Consider the following 17,455-nt stretch of genomic DNA (forward strand, 5'->3'; position numbering starts at 1 on the left):
CCATAATTGATTGTTGTTAAAGTCTGCATGAAACAGAAGTTGAGATCGTCTTTTTCTCCTTATTGTGTATATCCGAGTGAAACGGCTTCTGAAATTAGAAAAAATGTAGGGCGAGGCTTGATTTCGTCCTTCTGGAATTGATTGGATCGTTGGAAGTTGGGCGTTCCTAACAAAATGGGGGCAGATTTGAAGTTTGCACTCAGTTGCAAAAGGGGGGCGACAAGCTGTTCGTCCGACTATATTGAGTAATTTTTACATTAAAAAAAGCTTTTATTTCTCATATATTTCTCGCTTTTTGCCTCAAGTCCATCTTGAAGAAGGTATTGGTGTACACCGAGAAAAATGCACCTAACCACCATGCAACGATCAGTGACAGGTTTCTGACCGGGAGAGAAGAGAGGTCGTTTCGATGGGGGAGGGAAAGTTAACATATTTGATTGAAGATTATAAGAGTAAATTAATTTTTTTTAAATAATGAAGTGCACAGATAAATCAGTTATAGTAAACACTACAATTTTAAATATAAAAAAACGAATTGTAAAATTTGATTTCATGCCGCCTTTAAAATTAACGATCAATTAATCCTTAACCATAACCTCTTAAATCCGAAGCTGGGAGCACTACCAAGTTATCATGTTACTCAACAAACAGTTGCTTAAAGGGGCTATATACAACTTTTTCCCCAAAATAAACGTAACAATAGCCTTTTTATTTTACCATTTATGACTCAAACATCTCCTGATGAGCATACTGACACCTTGTCCGCTCACAGTGGGTGCACCTATAAGCCTGTATCCTATTTTTCCTATTTTCTGTCGGGTCTGATTTTTCCCGCGCTGTCTGCGGATGTGACGTCACCACCACTGCGAGAGCGAGCAGAAAATAAGAGCAGTTCTGTTTTTTGGCCACAGGTGACAGTCGCGAGTTTAAATTTCAGAAAAACGCATATAGCCCCTTTAACCAACACAAAATAGGTGTCGTTTTAAATCTTAAAGGAACAGTTCACCCAAAAACTAAAATGACCCCATGAGTAACTAACCCTCAAGCCATCATAGGTGTGTATGACATTCTTCTTTCTGACGAATAAGATCAGAGTTATATTAAAAAATGTCCTGGCTCTTTCAAGCTTTATAATTGCAGTGAATGTGGAAGGCGGTCTGGCGGAGGCTAGATATTCAGAAGGCCTTTATTAACCCCCCAGAGACGTGTGGATTACTTTTATAATTAGGGGTGCACCGAAATTTCGGCCGTCGAAAATGGCCCGCCCCTCCCATCCGTGCGCAAGCCCTTAGGTTTCACTCACGGTCGAGCTGTTACCACACGACGCGTCTGCCTATAAAAGATTAAGCATGTCAGCGGTATGAGAACAAATAGAGACGTATCCAGCTGAGCTACCCATTGCCAGAAGCGACAATCCCCTTGACTACTGGCGCACGTACGAAGGCCGCTTTCCATTGCTTGCGTGGATTGCACACAGGTATTTATCTGCCCCAATTGCACACAGGTATTTATCTGCCCCAAGCAGTGTTGCCAAGTCCGCGGTTTTCCCGCGGGATGTTTTTCCATGGCCGCGGGTTGAAGCGACCCCAATTATGTGATATTTAGACCCCGGAATGCAAATTTTAGCAGGCAACCCTGCCAAAAAAACATATTTTGCCCCCCAAATGCCATTTTTCCCGGAGAACAGACAATTCAGTGCAGCATCGCATGTTCGTAATGAGAACCATTCTGTGATTTTGTGTGCAGTTATTCAGATAATTATGGATCTTGTTTTGCACAACTGTTAAAACACTATTTTATTTGATGGAACATAAAACTTGAAGAATAATATTAGGCCTATTTGGTATTATTATTTATATTTATTGTTAAAAATATTTTAGGTTTTGTAACTTAATAAAAGTTTGATTATTCTATTGGTTCCTGATTTTTTCATTTCAGATCCATTAAATTCAAGCAATTTATATATTTAAATATATTTATATATTAGTATACGTTTTTCAAATAAGCCATTTTCGGCTTCAGTTTCATTTTATCGGCCAAGTGCATCCTAAATTTTCGGTTTCGGCCCAGAATTCGGCCATTATAATGTTTGGAAGAGCCAGGATATGATTTAATATAACTCTGATTGTATTCGTCTGAAAGAAGAATGTCATAGACCGGCTTGAGGGTGAGTAAATCATGGGGTCATTTTCATTTTTGGGTTAACTATCCCTTTAAGCTTGGCTTTACAGTGAATATAGGGAATAAGACCATCACTTAACGTGCTTTCAAATTTGCTAACATATTAGAAGTGCTCTTTTTATCATAGCGTGAAAAAAATTACTGCTTTACATGAAAATGTGATCTGTAAAATCATAGTACATAACTTCTGTCGTAGATCGTTGAAAAGGTCTCAACGAGCAGAATACAACAAGCATATTTGTTTCAGTTAGAGACTAAACTATACCAAGCATTTGTATGAAATAGCGCCACCAATGCATGTGTAAACAGTACATATTAGGGGTTGCACAGACTAGTCGACTTTAATGCTCTGCCATGACGCTTTAAGCTTGACGTCGACTAGTCGCTGGCCTATAGAGGGCGCAACAGGATAAGCCATTTCTTGACACGCACGCAAGTTTGCAACAGTTAAAATGACAAATAAATGCATACTCAGAGAGCTCTCCACAAGATATGTTTGATTATACCATACCAAAATTGATTGGGAGAATGCACGCTTATTATACAGGTTAATCACCGTTCTAAACGAATGCGTGCTGCATCCATTGTAACGCAGACACATAGCTCACACATCATGCAGAGATCGCGCGTGCCTCAACACAAAATCATTCAGTAGCGCTGAAATGTATAGTCACCACTGTTCTGTGATTTATCAATAAAATAACTTAGAAACTGAAAAGTTCTAGTATATATTTCTTAGTAAAAAAAACTTCACTATTAGAGAGACGCTGGCAGGTAGAATTAATCCACACGCAATCGCTCTCTCATTAATGCATTCAATTTCATACATGTAATCTTTATTGTGCTACTTTATCTGTATCTGATTCAGAAGAAGGAGTAGAAATCTGTGAGAAATATAACGACTCAAAGACAAAAGAACGGATACAAAAGCTGTTATGTAAGAGCAATAACCTTATGGGCAGCGCTGTCTCATCTATGCCATCGCTGTCCTGTGCACAAGAAAACCTGTGTTCGCATCTCAGCTGAAGCTTCAGGGTTATTTGTTCGTTGATGACATCATCAGCGACTAGTCAACTAGACTTTCACCCAAGCGGCAACCTCCCGCAATTTCTCTTCAAGCCAATACTGAAGTGACATATACTGCAATTCATAGACTGGCTCCAGAAGGGAGCAGAATCTCATTGAGCCCCATGTTAAAATGCCCAACTTTACAGCAGAATAAAACATGTTCATATCCTGGTACAAATTATGGTTTTAGTCTATACAGCTAATTTTGCCCTTCATGACAACTGTGAGGGGGGTGATTTTTTTTATAACTCATTCGTTTACATTATATAAAGCATTAAAGTCCTGCATAATTAAGGGCGTGGCCACTTCAAGTGACAGGTGGATAGCCATTTATCTGCTGTCTGTTAGTCATAGCATCACTTCAGCTCCGCCCACATCCCGCCTTTTTGCCCATTTTCTGTTATCCGGGAGTGACGCGCTGCCAAGATGGCAACGGCCAGCTCGTCCCTACTTTACGCTTCAAAACTGCTCATCAGAATCCTTTGGGTGACGTCACGGACACTACGTCCATATTTTTTTCAGTCTATGCTTTCATCACATAAATGTCGACTTTATAAAATCTGAAGTTGTTCAACCCCTAGTACATATGCTGCATTTGCACCACGTTTTGGTTTGTAACTTTGTGAAACATTAGTAAACCATAGATCCTCTCCCGTGGCCTCGTGGGATAGTAAAGTGTCCATCGTATGTAGGCCTGTCGCAATTGGTCGATACAATTGATTGCGTCGACGCTGTTAATTAGTCGACGTCAATATTTTTAGTCGACTGGGTAAGTTGGGTACGATATGAAATTGTATTACCGGTACTTTAAAAATGACAGCACTCTAATAAGAGCAGTATTTCTTAATCTGCGTCGATGTGACAGCAGGAGCTCTAAACGTGGTTCTGACGTCCAGTGTGTGTGAGCTCTGCTTCCACCGTTCACTAAACAATGGAAGCAGAAGAGTCAAATACGCACAGCTCAGGAAAAAGAATGCAACAGAAAAGTGCACCGGGACGTGCTCACACCGCTGCCGGACTCTTGACCTGAAGTGCGCGCAGCCGCCTTTCACTCAGACAGATCCCGACGCCTGTTTCGCGGATTATTGGCTTTGAATGGTAAAAAAATCATGTAAAAATGCACGTCCTGGCGAGTATTCGGGTAAACGCAGTTGGATATGTCTTTAGTGAACGTATATAGAGAAGTATATAGAGTTGAATGAGAAATCGTGTGTTACAATGAATTTGGTCCGTGCAGCTCTTAAAGGGCCGGACCTAATATTCTGTGTGAAGCAGGGCAGGGCAGGAACATGCCGGCCAAGTGATTTTTAGGGTTTTTTAACCCTAAAACAATGATAAAACAATGAATAGTAAGTTCTGTCATATTATTCAATTACTTTTACAGTTTTTTGCCATGGTATCGATTCAGTATCGGTATTAGGGCTGCAACGACGCGTCGACGTCGTCGATGACGTCGACTACGAAAATACGTCGACGCGTCGGCGGCACATTATTTACGTTCTAGAATGAAACAGAAGATCTAGAATAATGGCAGCTTCTGCTCCCGGGCATAGTGAAAATGATCATTTATCATATAAAGCCAGACCGCGACATTCAAAAGTGTGGGAGTACTTTAAACAGAAGCCGAATAAAACTGTGCTTTGTTCGCTCTGTAACGCCGGTTTCACACTGCACGCAGTGGCAGAGCAGAAGCTGTGCGCGTGGAGAGCGGGAGCTTTCACACTGCAGTCAGTGTTGCCAAGTCCGCTTTTTTCCGCGGAATTGGGCTACTTCTACACTGTTGCCGCGGGCTGTGTCTCATGTCCGCGGGTTGAAGCAAAAAAACACACATATTTAACCCCCCGAACGCGATGTTTACCAGAGAACCTCCCCGAAACGCGATTGGGCTTGTCTTGGGCTAGTTTTGAGTAACGAATGGGTGGGTTTTGTTGTGTAAACCTGGCAACCCTGCTGCCAGTGTTCTCTCGTGCAGCTGAACCGTGGCGCGTGTATTGCAACAGACGGTCACATTTTCCGGTGTTCTTCTCCGACCCCAGTACGTCTCGTGCTTTTATTTATTATGGGCTGCATATATCTGCTGTTAATGCGACCTGGTTCCGCTCTGTCCCAAACACATATGCATAATAACTTGTTGTATATAGGTAGTTTACATGATTAAAGTAACATTAAAGTTAAGATATGCCTCTAGCTTTAATAATTTAAATGTGTCTTTGAAGTTTGGGCAAAAACTTCTGGCAGCTTTAGTCGTTGTTTATGCACATGTATCTTCAAAATAGACGACTAGTTATACTATATTAAAACTATGCTGAAAGCTCCTGTATGTGAACCTTTTGCAGATAAATACAAGTGCATTTTCGTTTACTATTGACACAAATCAATAAGTAAATCATACTCAACTACTATAGTAAACAACTTTTCCTAATTAGGCCTACTCTGTATACATTTTATGATGAATAGTATCATTATATATTATGTTTAAAAAGCTTCTTTTGTTCATATATTTCATTATAAAATGGCATACTATGTACACTACCCTTCCTGAAATACAATTAATATTGTCATCATTCATTGATTTCATGTTAAAATAATATACAAATTCACTACCCTCTTTGAAATACAATAATCAGTAAAAAAGAATAATAAGATTAATCTGGAAAAATAATCGTTAGATTAGTCGACTAATCGAAAAATAATCGTTAGATTAGTCGACAGAAAAAATAATCGTTAGTTGCAGCTCTAATCGGTATTGAGGTATTTTAGTCTTGTATAGTATCAAAGTCATAATTTTGGTATCGTGACAACACTATTCCATATAAAAAGTATTTCCTGATATTCTATTTTTTTTTGTTAAGTTGGTTTACAAATTTGTAGCTTTTTAGATGTTTACTCTTTTAGTTTTACATTTTGTCAAGGGCTTGTTTACATTTATACTTTTTTATAGTACACTACTGAATGCCAACGTTGCAAGTTAAATTAAATGTTTTTAAGTAAAATTGTTGAAAATTATTGTGATAAATTAGTCGATAGATTAATCGATATAAAAAGAGTCGTTAGTGGCAGCCCTAATCGTATGCACACTTCAGAATCAGAACCTAGTAGTAGGAAGAAGTAGGTCATCCGCGTGCTTTTTGCCTATACTCTTTTAGGAGTACTGTGAATTCGGACATACTTCTTTTGTGTCACATAGTTTTTCGCCTAATACATAGTAGAGAAGGATGTGATTTGTGACATGAGAGCAATAGGACACTGTTTTACTGCTGGAGCGTGCTTGGATTGGTTTGATCACTCAGATTGACAGGTCTTGATTTACTGTGCCATAGAATAGGAGAGCACAGCTGAAACAGCGCTGGAAGACCATCAACCAGGATCTTATTACTTGTTTATTCTACGTACTTTAATTGTGGCGTTTGTACAGTTCTTATGTTCAATAAAATCACTTGTTTGGCGGTTATTTTGGACCCTTGGTTATTTATGCTTAAAAAAAAACAGCTAGATGACCTTGCTTGATCGGCCATCAATACATTTATGGATACAATTATTATTGACAAATCGTCGATTAATCGTTAGCATTCCTACTTCAGGTGCTTCTATGCTTTCCTAACCACAAAAAAACGTTGTCAGGATGAGAGACTGGTCAAACTACCCTGAAATAAGATCCATATCATTTCAAAGATATCATGCAAAGACATAGCCAAAGGCTCAACCAGCGCGCAGAGCACTGCAGCTGTCGCCATCCGTCTGCCAGCAGGCAGCATTTCACAATTGATCTGGGAAAACAATAATAAATCAAGAAACCCTCTGGCCGTCCAGAGAAGAATAAAATTAAAGCATTAAATAAACTGGAAGTATCCCAACAATTTGGCAACTTGTTAGATTCACTTCAAGCTATGGGGGTGTCCTAACTGGCACTCCATCGATCCCTGTACAGGATCCAATGGATGGGATTTTAGTTTCCCAGCTCTCCTGAGTGTCAGTAAAGAAACAGCTGCCGTCGCTTGGTGTTGACAATAACAACCTGGAGCTTCTCTTCCCCAGCCTCCCCAGCCTACTTCGAGAAATGCAATTGTATAGAACCAGGGCTACATTTTAGGGAAAATCACATTTAGTGCATGACTGGAATGCCAGTATTTTGGAAATTTTGGAAAATAGTCACAATTTTCAACAACAGAATTAAATGAAAACTATGCAAAAAATGTTTACAAAGCAGTCATCTCAAGTAAAATGATCTTCCATTAGCAGTCTTCATTCAAATTGACCCGAGGAACACTGGTCTTTTCAGTAAACTGTACTGGGGTTAAACCTTCAAACTACACTGCCCGGCTAAAAAGAAAGTCAACAACCATGACAACCACGTATGGCCATATTCCAGGATGACAATGTCAAGATGCATCACGCTCAAATTGTGAAAGAATGGTTGGGAGGGAACATGAAGAATCATTTTCACACATGAATTGGCACCTTTACAGAGTGCTTGACTCTTGCACTGCCAATACAACATCACAACATTTATTTCCATCAAGAGGTGCATACATTTTTGGTCAAGATCTTGTATTGACAATGCAAGAGTCCAGCACTCTGTAAAGTCTCCTCCAGCACATCCCAAAGACTTTCAATGAATTTAAAAGGTGCCAATTCATGTGTGAAAATTATTCTTCATGTTCCCTCCCAACCATTCTTTCACAATTTGAGCCTGATGCATCTTGACATTGTCATGCTGGAATATGGCCAAGATGCATCTTCTTACGTGGTTGTTAAGAAATAAAAAGTTACACACTCCATCGATTAGGGTTAGAAGAACTGTTGCCAAACATATAGCATGTTAGACACATAATAATCACTAAATAATGATCCGATCGTAGACTCTTAAGCATGTGTGCATATTTAAATCCAAACAGCGACTTTTTTTGGCAGGACAGTTTGTCAGCAGTCTTAATCCTTGACAAAATACGCATACACTTACAGATGTAATCCTTGTTAAATCCTAATTTCCATTAAAAACCCTATACAACGTGCTTCTAACTAACCAGCAAGCAGATAAACAGTTCGCAGTTAAAACCGTTGCTCGCACGAGACCGCTAAATGACATCTCAATTTAAAACGGGGAAAAGCACACATATTTAGTATAGATAAATAATGAATCTGTAACATTTTAATGTCCTTTAAAACGTTGTCGCAGTAACACCCACCAAATGAATCACTGAGTACTAATGCCTTTCTCTTCGATAAAAACCTTGTTGTAAATTATAAATATTCCTGTTTCCGTAAAATCTAAACAACACAACTAAAAGTCAGACAAAACGTCATCTGGATAAGGTCTAAATACTTACTTTTTTTTCTACAGTGAACTAAAGGCACACTTCCTGCGGCTTTGGGAATATCCAGACGTTTGACAGAGAGCAAGAGCTAACGCACTCTTGGCTCGCGCGCTGAGTCTGACTAATGTGAATTAAAGCATATGCGGGAATGAACGCTTTTCCCCATAATTTTATAAAGGTAGACACCTCTGTAAAGTCGTATTATACTTACCAATAACTCCGCTAATATAGTTTTTTCCAGGGATTTCTCTGTCAACTCTACCGACTCAACCCTAGGACAGCTCCACCTTACACTTTCCAACTTCAGTTGCAGTCAACTGAGTGTACTAGACATCTCAGCAACACAGGCAGCCGCGTGAACACAGCGACAGGCGCTCCGATTCAAAATGGCCACCGGAGAGTCAGATTTTCATAATAAAAGTCCTGTTCCGATCGCGTATATTATAAGACACTGGTTCAGAGGCTTCTGTATTTGAGTTCTGGACTTGGATGACCCTGCACTTTTTTAATTTGATTTGATTGAGAAGTTTGGATGGTAGGCGTTATTTTAAACATATTTAAAATTATTATTCCGACAAAATATTTCAAGATAATTATAGAAAAGGCAGATAAATAATTCAATTTTCTTGTTTAGATGGTGTTTGTCTGCTCTCTAAGGCTTTATCTGATAGGCTACATGTTGAAAATAAATGTTGTATACCCAGGACCATTAAGGTCAATTAATAAAATATGAGCACAGCCAAAAACAGTTTGAGTTTCATATATTTTAATATGACATAAATGTAATATATAATATATTGTTTTTTTCCCCCATGTAAAGACATAGTTCACTAAGTTACTGTGAATAAAGATTAAAGGGATAGTTCACCCAAATATGAACATTCTGTCATCATTCACTCACCCTCAAATTATTCCAAACCTGTATGAATTTCTTCTGCTAGAAGAAAGTTGACAGTAGCCATTGCTTCCATGGTATGGAAAAAAAGTCAATGGCTACCGTCAACTGTTCATTCTTCAAAATATCATCTTCTGTGTTCAGCAAAAGAAAGAAATTGATACAAGTTTGGAGCAACTTCAGGGGGAGTTAGATTTACATGATGACAGAATTGTCATTTTTGGGTGAACTATCCCTTTAATCAGAAACTCAGACGTTCTGAGCAAACAGGGACATCTAGTGGACAATAACACATGTAAGGGACTCAGGGAAGACAGAAAATAATAATCATATTAAAAAAACAATAATATGACTGCATTGTGCTTTGTGTGTCAACATAAAATGATGACATTATTATTATTAATGCATAATTACTATTAATTAAAGACATAATAATAAATTAACTTTGTATTAATAACTTGATGCTATCACAAAATGATCCAGTAGATGGCCTCATGTCTCAAGCTTCATTTGATTCTTCATATATTGTTCTCCTTCATGGCTGTCCTTCAAAAAGAGACACAGCTGGAACAGAATAATGCTTATTATACCAATTTTTCTAATTTCTTTATAGTGTTATAATTAATCAATTATATTGATTTAAATATTTTAGTGCAATTTCACAGAGAAATAATATTTAACATCCTTCATAAAAGCACAATATATTATTCAAGACTGGTATTGAAAGTACATATGGGCTTACTTGGTGTGCTTCTATTGGATCTCTGTGATGCACGGAGGCCCTCCTTACTCAGTCTGGGCACTGGAGGCCTTACAGGACCAGGACGTATCCCTGCATTCCATTGGGAGGTCTGGGAAAGTCTCTTTATGGAGTCTTTGTTAGTCGGAAGTGCTTGTAAATTGTGTGCTGCCCATTGCGGCCTGTTATGGTTTTGCTTTCCTGCTGCACTGAGATCCAAGGATAAAAACATCTGGGAAAATATACACATAAAAGCCTTGGTTTTCCCTCAGCATATACATTATAGCATATAATATAATGTCTGTCTTCTTCCCCCAGCAACACAGTGCCTTTTGCCTCTGTGCAGCACATTTCCATGATATTCCACATATAGTCTGTTCAATATGCATGATGCCTCTTGGTTATGAATTCTCTAGGGAATTATTTGCATGCTGCTGCTGCTGATTTCTGTGCGAATCAACAGCGCAGTCACATGACAATTATATTGGCTTACCAAAGATTTGGCCTTGCGCAGCTTGTATGTTGAGTGAGATGGTGCTTTCGTTGTTTTTTCTTGTGTTGTATTAGAAGTAGCACTGTAGCAATAAAGATGGCTTAGCATTTTCTGCTGAAACTGTACTATTTTTCAACATGCAGACAGCACATTTACAGATCATAAAATGCACTAAAATAGCTGTTATTTGGCCACATATAGTTTCGTGATATTATAATACCTAAGTACTCACCTCAAATATAGTATACTTTATAAATATGTATATATTTGTTTAAAAGTTTGGGGTTGGTAAGACTTTATAATGTTTTTGAATTACGTCTTTTATGCTCACCAAGGCTGCATTTGTTTAAACAAAAATATTGTGAAATATTATTGCAATTTTAAGGAACTCTTTTTTAATATGTAATTTATTCCTGTGATGATAAAACTGAATTTTCAGCATCATTACTCCAGTCTTCAGTGTCACATGATCCTTCAGAAATCATTCTAATATGCTGATTTGATTTAGTTTTATGTTCAAAACAGTTGTTTCCACAAAAATATTAAGCAGCACAACTGGCTTAAACATTAATAAGAAGAATAAATGTTTCTGGAGCATGTTTCTGTAACAATGTAAAAGTCTTTACTGTCATTTTTGATCAATTTAATGCATTCTTGCTGAATAAAAGTATGCATGTCTTTTAAAAAAAAATCTTACTGACCCCAAACTATGTGTGTGCAAAACAAAATAACGTTCACTCACGTTATTCTTGCATGCTCAACTGGGTCAAGGTTATCCAAGTAGTTAAAGCGTATTATATCAGTGGGATGCCTGTCTGAGTCTCTCCATGGAGGAAGGCCTTTGGCTGATTTCACCAAGCCATTCCCATCTTTACTTTTCCCATGTAGACTCGAGAAGACAGACTTGAACTCCCTGTGGCCGGTCACAGGATGTGACCCCATGATCTCACTGCCAATTACTTTCACCTCAGGGATAATAAAGTCTTCCTTCACAGGCATCTGGAATATGCGAGAGAACACAAACAAATACACTGATTCCAGCATTTCTCAATGGATATTTATCTTACTTTGTCTTACCTTGGGCCTGCTAATATGAAGCTCCTGCACTGTCTCTATGTAATGCCTCTTCCATACACCTTGTTCAAAGGGTGTTGGAGCAAAGGTTATGCACCAGCCTAATTTCAGACATTTCGGCATCCACAGTTGGTCAAGCTCCACCAGGTTTTTCCAATGCCAGCTCACCTGCAAATGAAAACATAACAGTATTAGATAATACACTGATGTCAATCATACAGTACAGTTCAAACGTTTAGGGTTAGTAAGATTTTGTTTAAAAGAAATTAATAATTTCATTAAGCACGGATGCACTAAATTGATCAAAAGTGACAGCAAATATATATATATATATATATATATATATATATATATATATATATATATATATATATATATATATATATATATATATATATATATATATATAGTGTTACAAAATATCTATTTCAAGTAAATGCTGTTCTTTTGAACTTTCAATTCAACAATTCAGAATTCTGATAATAATATGCATATGATTTCTAATAGATCTTGTGACATTGCCATCACATGAATTAATTATATTTTAAAATATATTAAAATAGAGATAGAGAACAGATATTTTAAATTGTAACAATATTTCATTACATTATTGTTGGTTAAATAAATGCATCCTTGCATAAGAGACTTCTTTAAAAAAAAAAAAAACATCTTACTTCTCAACTTTTGAACTGTGGTGTATATAGACACAGTAAATATAGAATATATTCGACTAAACATGTCGATTTTTTTTTTCCATTGCATTCAAACATTCATACAATGGTAATAATACATACCTGAGCACATCTACAGAGGCTTCGGGGGTCTAGGAATGAAAATATATAGAGAGATATGACCCTGGGAAGGACTCTAGTGAAGTCAAGGGCTTCCTCTGGTACACAGCTGCTCAAAGTCTGTCTGAGATGTTTCAGCTGGTTAACAGAGCATCTGGAGAAAAAATCTTGTAGCACCTGTTTCCGCTGGCTATCTGTCCACTTCTCAAACTGTGGCAAAAAAGGAATTGGGATTGAGCATACATCAACAGAGCAGATATCAAAAACAAGCATTTTTACAGTGAAGTGCATGCCTTACCCACTTTCCAAGCAGATTTCTTCTCTCTTCAAAAACCTGCAAAAATGTTTACAGAATTTACCTTCGATATTAAATTATTAAACTTTTAGTTGCGTATGGGGCTGCATAGCTGCAGGCCAGTCAGGGTGCCCATGCTGACCCCTGTCCACGGCCGAAAGCAACAAAAGTGGGCACGTGAGCATCAGAACTGGACCACGGAGCAATGGAAGAAGGTGGCTGAATCACGTTTTCTTTTACATCACGTGAATGGCCGGGTGCGTGTGCGTCGCTTGCCTGGGGAACACATGGGACCAGGATGCACTATGGGAAGAAGGCAAACCAGCAGATGCAGTGTAATACTTTGGGCAATGTTCTGCTGGGAAACCTTGGGTCCTGCCCTTTGACACGTACCACCTACCTAAGCATTATTGCAGACCATGTACACCCTTTCATGGAAACGGCATTCCCTGGTGGCTGTAGCCTCTTTCAGCAGGATAATGTGCCCTGCCACAAAGCAAAAACCGTTCAGGAATGGTTTGAGGACCACAACAACGAGTTTGAGGTGTTGACTTGGCCTCCAAATCCAATTGATCCAATCGAGCATCTGTGGGATGTGCTGAACAAGCAAGTCCGATCCATGGAGGCCCCACCTCGCAACTTACAGGACTTAAAGGATCTGCTGCTAACATCTTGGTGCCAGATACCACAGCACACCTTCAGGGGTCTAGTGGAGTCCATGTCTCAACAGGTCAGGGCAGTTTTGGCAGCAAAAGGGGGACCAACACAATATTAGGAATGTTATGTTATAATGTTTTGCTTGATCGGTGTATATTAAAGTTACTGTAGCTAAAAAAATTAAACCTGAAGTCAACATATTGAAACTGTATTTCTTATGGCAAACAAAGCAGAAGATCATATACTATAATTTTTTGACTTTTGCACGTACATTAGCATTGGAGGGCTGATGATTTAGAGGTGTCCAGGTGCTCATTTTGGTCTGCATTTTTGTGCTGGGGGCTTGGGGAATCTTTCATCGAAGTACAGACGTTTGACATTCAGCTCCAAACATACCTGCGGAAACCTCAGTCATATAGGCACCACAACTAACAACTTAAACTTAAGGCAAACAAATGTGCTGTGATTTTCACACTAACAACAATAAAATAGCCAAGACGTACAGTACATTACAGTAGACTGTAAAAGCAAATATATCAAACCTACCATTTGCAGCAACGTCAACCCAAAATACTCATGTTAGCTATTATAACGGAACCATTAAAGGTTTATTCGATATTGATGGTTTTGCGCTTCCTGCTCGGTACAGTTTACCAGTCTCCATAGCAATCTCACTCCCTCTCACTCTGTCCCGCCTCTTTCCAAACACTGACCATGTCCGATTTCCAAACGAATCGGTGTCGTCGGATCTTTTAGTGAATCGGTTCACAAAACAGATTCTCTGGGATTTGAAGTAAAGGATTTGACTAAAAAAATTACAAAAAGTACTGGCTGTATGTGCACAGTATTAGAGAGACTCTGATTAAGAAAGCTGTCAAGACTTTAAAAATCTATGAGATTTACAAAATATTGATTTGATATCTTTATAGTATTCCCGAGTGCACCTTCATTCTGAATATTATCTCCCCTGGAACCCTTCTTTTTCTATTCTTTTTTATATAGTTGCTTCTCTCTTTATATTACGTTTTGTATTGTATCATGCTTATATAATACTTGCATTTTGTACAAAATGTATGTTGCTTGAATAAAAAGGAGAGAGAGAAAAAATAAAGGATTCGACTGATGGGGCGAAAATAAATTATTAGTCGAATAGCAAAAATGTTTCAAATAAAAGGTAGGCTATATTTTATAGCATAGTCTATTTTACGACTTGATTGTATGAAAGCTTTATCACGATATGTGTTTAGGCTATAAGTAGATTTTAATAAACAGCATTTATTGAAAAATACAAATTTAATGTAGGGTTAGGGTGTAAACGCAAATTGTAAACGTAAATTAAATGTAGGATCGTGACTGCAACAAACTATTTTAAACGCAGGAACGTAATAAGCATTATTAATCGAAACCCGTAGGAATAAAACAAAACGTTTAGAACATGTAAATATCACGCCGCGACCACTCGATGACGTAATTACATAATGACGTAAAAGAATCAATGACACGTTCCAAACCGATTCTCTGAAATGAACTGTCTGAAAGAACCGAATCGCGAAAGTGAGTCGGACTTCCCACTACTAAACACACGCCCATCATTCCTGGCAACCACGAATCAGCAGCGCCAACTTCATTTCATTATAGTGCGAAGACGCTCCCAACAGCCCCAGGCCATTGCAATGATGATATCCGTGGATAAACCCAAGTCGTTCTCTTTTTGCCAACTGAATGTGTTTTTTCCACGCTCAATCCAGTGACGCAAGTTCTAATATGCTTTTATATTGAGTGAGGGCAATATTCGTCGCGCGTCATCGACAAATGCGCGCGCCCGTACAAATCCGCAAAAACCTGCAGAAAGACACACAGGGCTCGTATTGTTAGAGAAGCGGAGTGGGGTCCCGCACGTGAATGCTTTCAACTCGAGAGGTAAGAAGGACTTTTTATCATAATCATAATTATCATAATGTTTTAGTAAAAACAAGAATAATACACCTCAAGAGTACACCAGACACTGAAGGGAGTTTCAATACAGCGAAGCTGCAACACGCCTCTCATAAAGGAAAGGGCTAACGTTATCTGTTGTTCTTGTTCGCCTTTATTTAGATTTTTGATGAAAAAGCGACAGCATTAATGTTAAATGCTAAAAATAAACAAAAAGGGAATAAAATATAAATCATATAATCGTTTTAGCACAGGTCATTTGTGATAGTAAAATCCAGGTTCTGCATGATGCCGGTAGCCTATATATAGAAAAGGGTTTTTGTGTGTGTGTGTGTGTGTGTGTGTGTGTGTGTGTGTGTGTGTGTGTTTGCAATGAGGGTTTGAATGTGTTGAATTAAATCGGAATTAAATTAGTATACTAGATGTGTCAGGCACAGACCAGCATCAAGAACATAATTAAAACAATGCAGCAATGTGTGTGTGTGTGTGTGTGTGTGTGTGTGTGTGTGTGTGTGTGTGTGTGTGTGTGTGTGTGTGTGTGTGTGTAAACCTTTTAGACGCAGTGTCTATTCCTGTAAACATCTGTAAACAGCTCCATGTTGACAATCTTCTTTTGAAATCAACTATCGTACCATCTTACATAACTACAGAATATATATCGTCAACAATAGTTTAAACTGTTTTAAAGTTATTAAACAATCAATATTTAATTTTTATCCTACACTGTGTTTTAATTAACTGTTATTAATGGCTGCATTTACAGTTGAAATAAATCATGAAACATAATTCGGTTCTGAACAGGTTAATACTGTGTTCTGTCTTCTATTGTATTGTTCCTGAGGTTATAATGTTCTGTTTTCATTTACACTGAATACATGACGTTTCCCCTAGGTAATACCCTTATAAAGCATCTTTTATTTGCTGCCACTATAATATGACAGGGCTTTTGATCATGCATTGTTCACTTTGAAATCATTTCCCATGCCTTGAGAGATCTCCAGAAGATTTTTTGTAAATGTTTGAACAAAGTGTCACGGCATTCATGAATAATTACTGTTAGCCTGCTCATTTCAGATGTGACATTTGGTGCTCTCTCTCACACAGATGAAAATGTACCTCTCATAAATGCATGGCAGCCACAGTCATACCCACCCCGGATTATGGACATGCACTGAAAAATTCTGGATCTGTCACAGTGAAATGGAGAAGCATATCCGTGCGATTTCAATCTCGTGTCAACCAACAGATAATTATTGAAGGAATGGCGGAGCTCAGATTTTCTTGATATAACGGTCCTTTGCAAGTCACAGCGCAGACGGACATGCCATGGATCTCCTTTGGGTTCTATACTCCATGCTGACTGTATGTACGGCCATCAATTTGGAAGCTGCTGGAAGCCACAGCATGTTTACCTGTGAGCCTATCACATTAAGGATGTGCCAGGGCCTCTCCTATAATACCACCTTCATGCCCAACCTTCTGAATCACTATGACCAGCAGACCGCGGCTCTCGCCATGGAGGTAAACCACATGACACAGGCTGACTGTTTAGAGATGTGATCAAATTGCACTACATTAACCTACAGAACCTCTCAGAAAAAAAGGTGTGTCAGTGACAGCTTTTGTACCTTTTTTTCCCTGCGAGTGTAGGTTGATGTTTTGTACCTTATTTACCCCTATAATGTGCATATTAGTATCTAAATAGTACATAACAGTACCTTTTGAAAGGGTACCGCCAAGGACAGCTTTTGTACCTTTTTTTCTGCGAGTGTAGGTTAATGTTTTGTACCTTATTTACCCCTAAAATGTGCATATTAGGACCTAAATAGTACATAACAGTACCTTTTGAAAGGTGTACCGCCAAGGACAGCTTTTGTACCTTTTTTCTGCGAGTGTAGGTTAATGTTTTGTACCTTATTTACCCCTTAAATGTGCATATTAGCACCTAAATGGTACATAACAGTACCTTTTGAAAGGGTACTGCCAAGGACATATTTTGTACCTTTTTTCTG

The 17,455-nt window shown here is 38.3% G+C and overlaps 3 protein-coding genes across 10 annotated transcripts in view; 1 reads left to right on the forward strand and 2 right to left on the reverse strand.

The window, feature by feature from the left end:
• Positions 1 to 8,967, reverse strand: part of fam49a (family with sequence similarity 49 member A) — a 48,109-nt gene extending 39,142 nt beyond the window's left edge. For 2 of the 8 annotated variants that reach the window (XM_079831719.1, XM_079831721.1), the window contains exons 1-2: positions 8,776 to 8,889; positions 8,577 to 8,685 (exon numbers count right to left, since the gene is read on the reverse strand). The gene's annotated coding sequence lies outside the window, so the exon portion shown is untranslated. Of the gene's footprint in view, positions 1 to 8,576; positions 8,686 to 8,775 lie in introns of all 8 variants that reach the window. The other 6 variants (XM_079831724.1, XM_079831723.1, XM_079831715.1 and 3 more) reach the window with 6 other exon arrangements.
• A 349-nt stretch (positions 8,968 to 9,316) lies between these two features.
• Positions 9,317 to 13,851, reverse strand: fbxo16 (F-box protein 16). The gene is made up of 8 exons (XM_079831083.1): positions 13,780 to 13,851; positions 12,855 to 12,890; positions 12,560 to 12,766; positions 11,769 to 11,933; positions 11,434 to 11,690; positions 10,692 to 10,773; positions 10,202 to 10,430; positions 9,317 to 10,023 (listed from the first exon to the last, which is right to left on the reverse strand). Exons 1-8 carry the CDS (start codon positions 13,834 to 13,836, stop codon positions 9,995 to 9,997), a joined length of 1,062 nt encoding a protein of 353 aa, XP_079687209.1. The 5' UTR covers positions 13,837 to 13,851; the 3' UTR covers positions 9,317 to 9,994.
• A 1,283-nt stretch (positions 13,852 to 15,134) lies between these two features.
• The window catches only part of fzd3a (frizzled class receptor 3a), a 19,047-nt gene continuing 16,726 nt past the window's right edge, over positions 15,135 to 17,455 (forward strand). Inside the window, exons 1-2 of the mRNA XM_079831858.1 lie at positions 15,135 to 15,428; positions 16,548 to 16,964. Coding sequence (XP_079687984.1) covers positions 16,770 to 16,964 — 195 coding nt within the window. The 5' untranslated portion in view covers positions 15,135 to 15,428; positions 16,548 to 16,769. The remainder of the gene's footprint in view (positions 15,429 to 16,547; positions 16,965 to 17,455) is intronic.

Source organism: Gobio gobio (genome assembly GCF_949357685.1).
Source record: "Gobio gobio genome assembly, chromosome: 12".
In the NCBI taxonomy this organism is placed as follows: Eukaryota; Metazoa; Chordata; class Actinopteri; order Cypriniformes; family Gobionidae; genus Gobio; species Gobio gobio.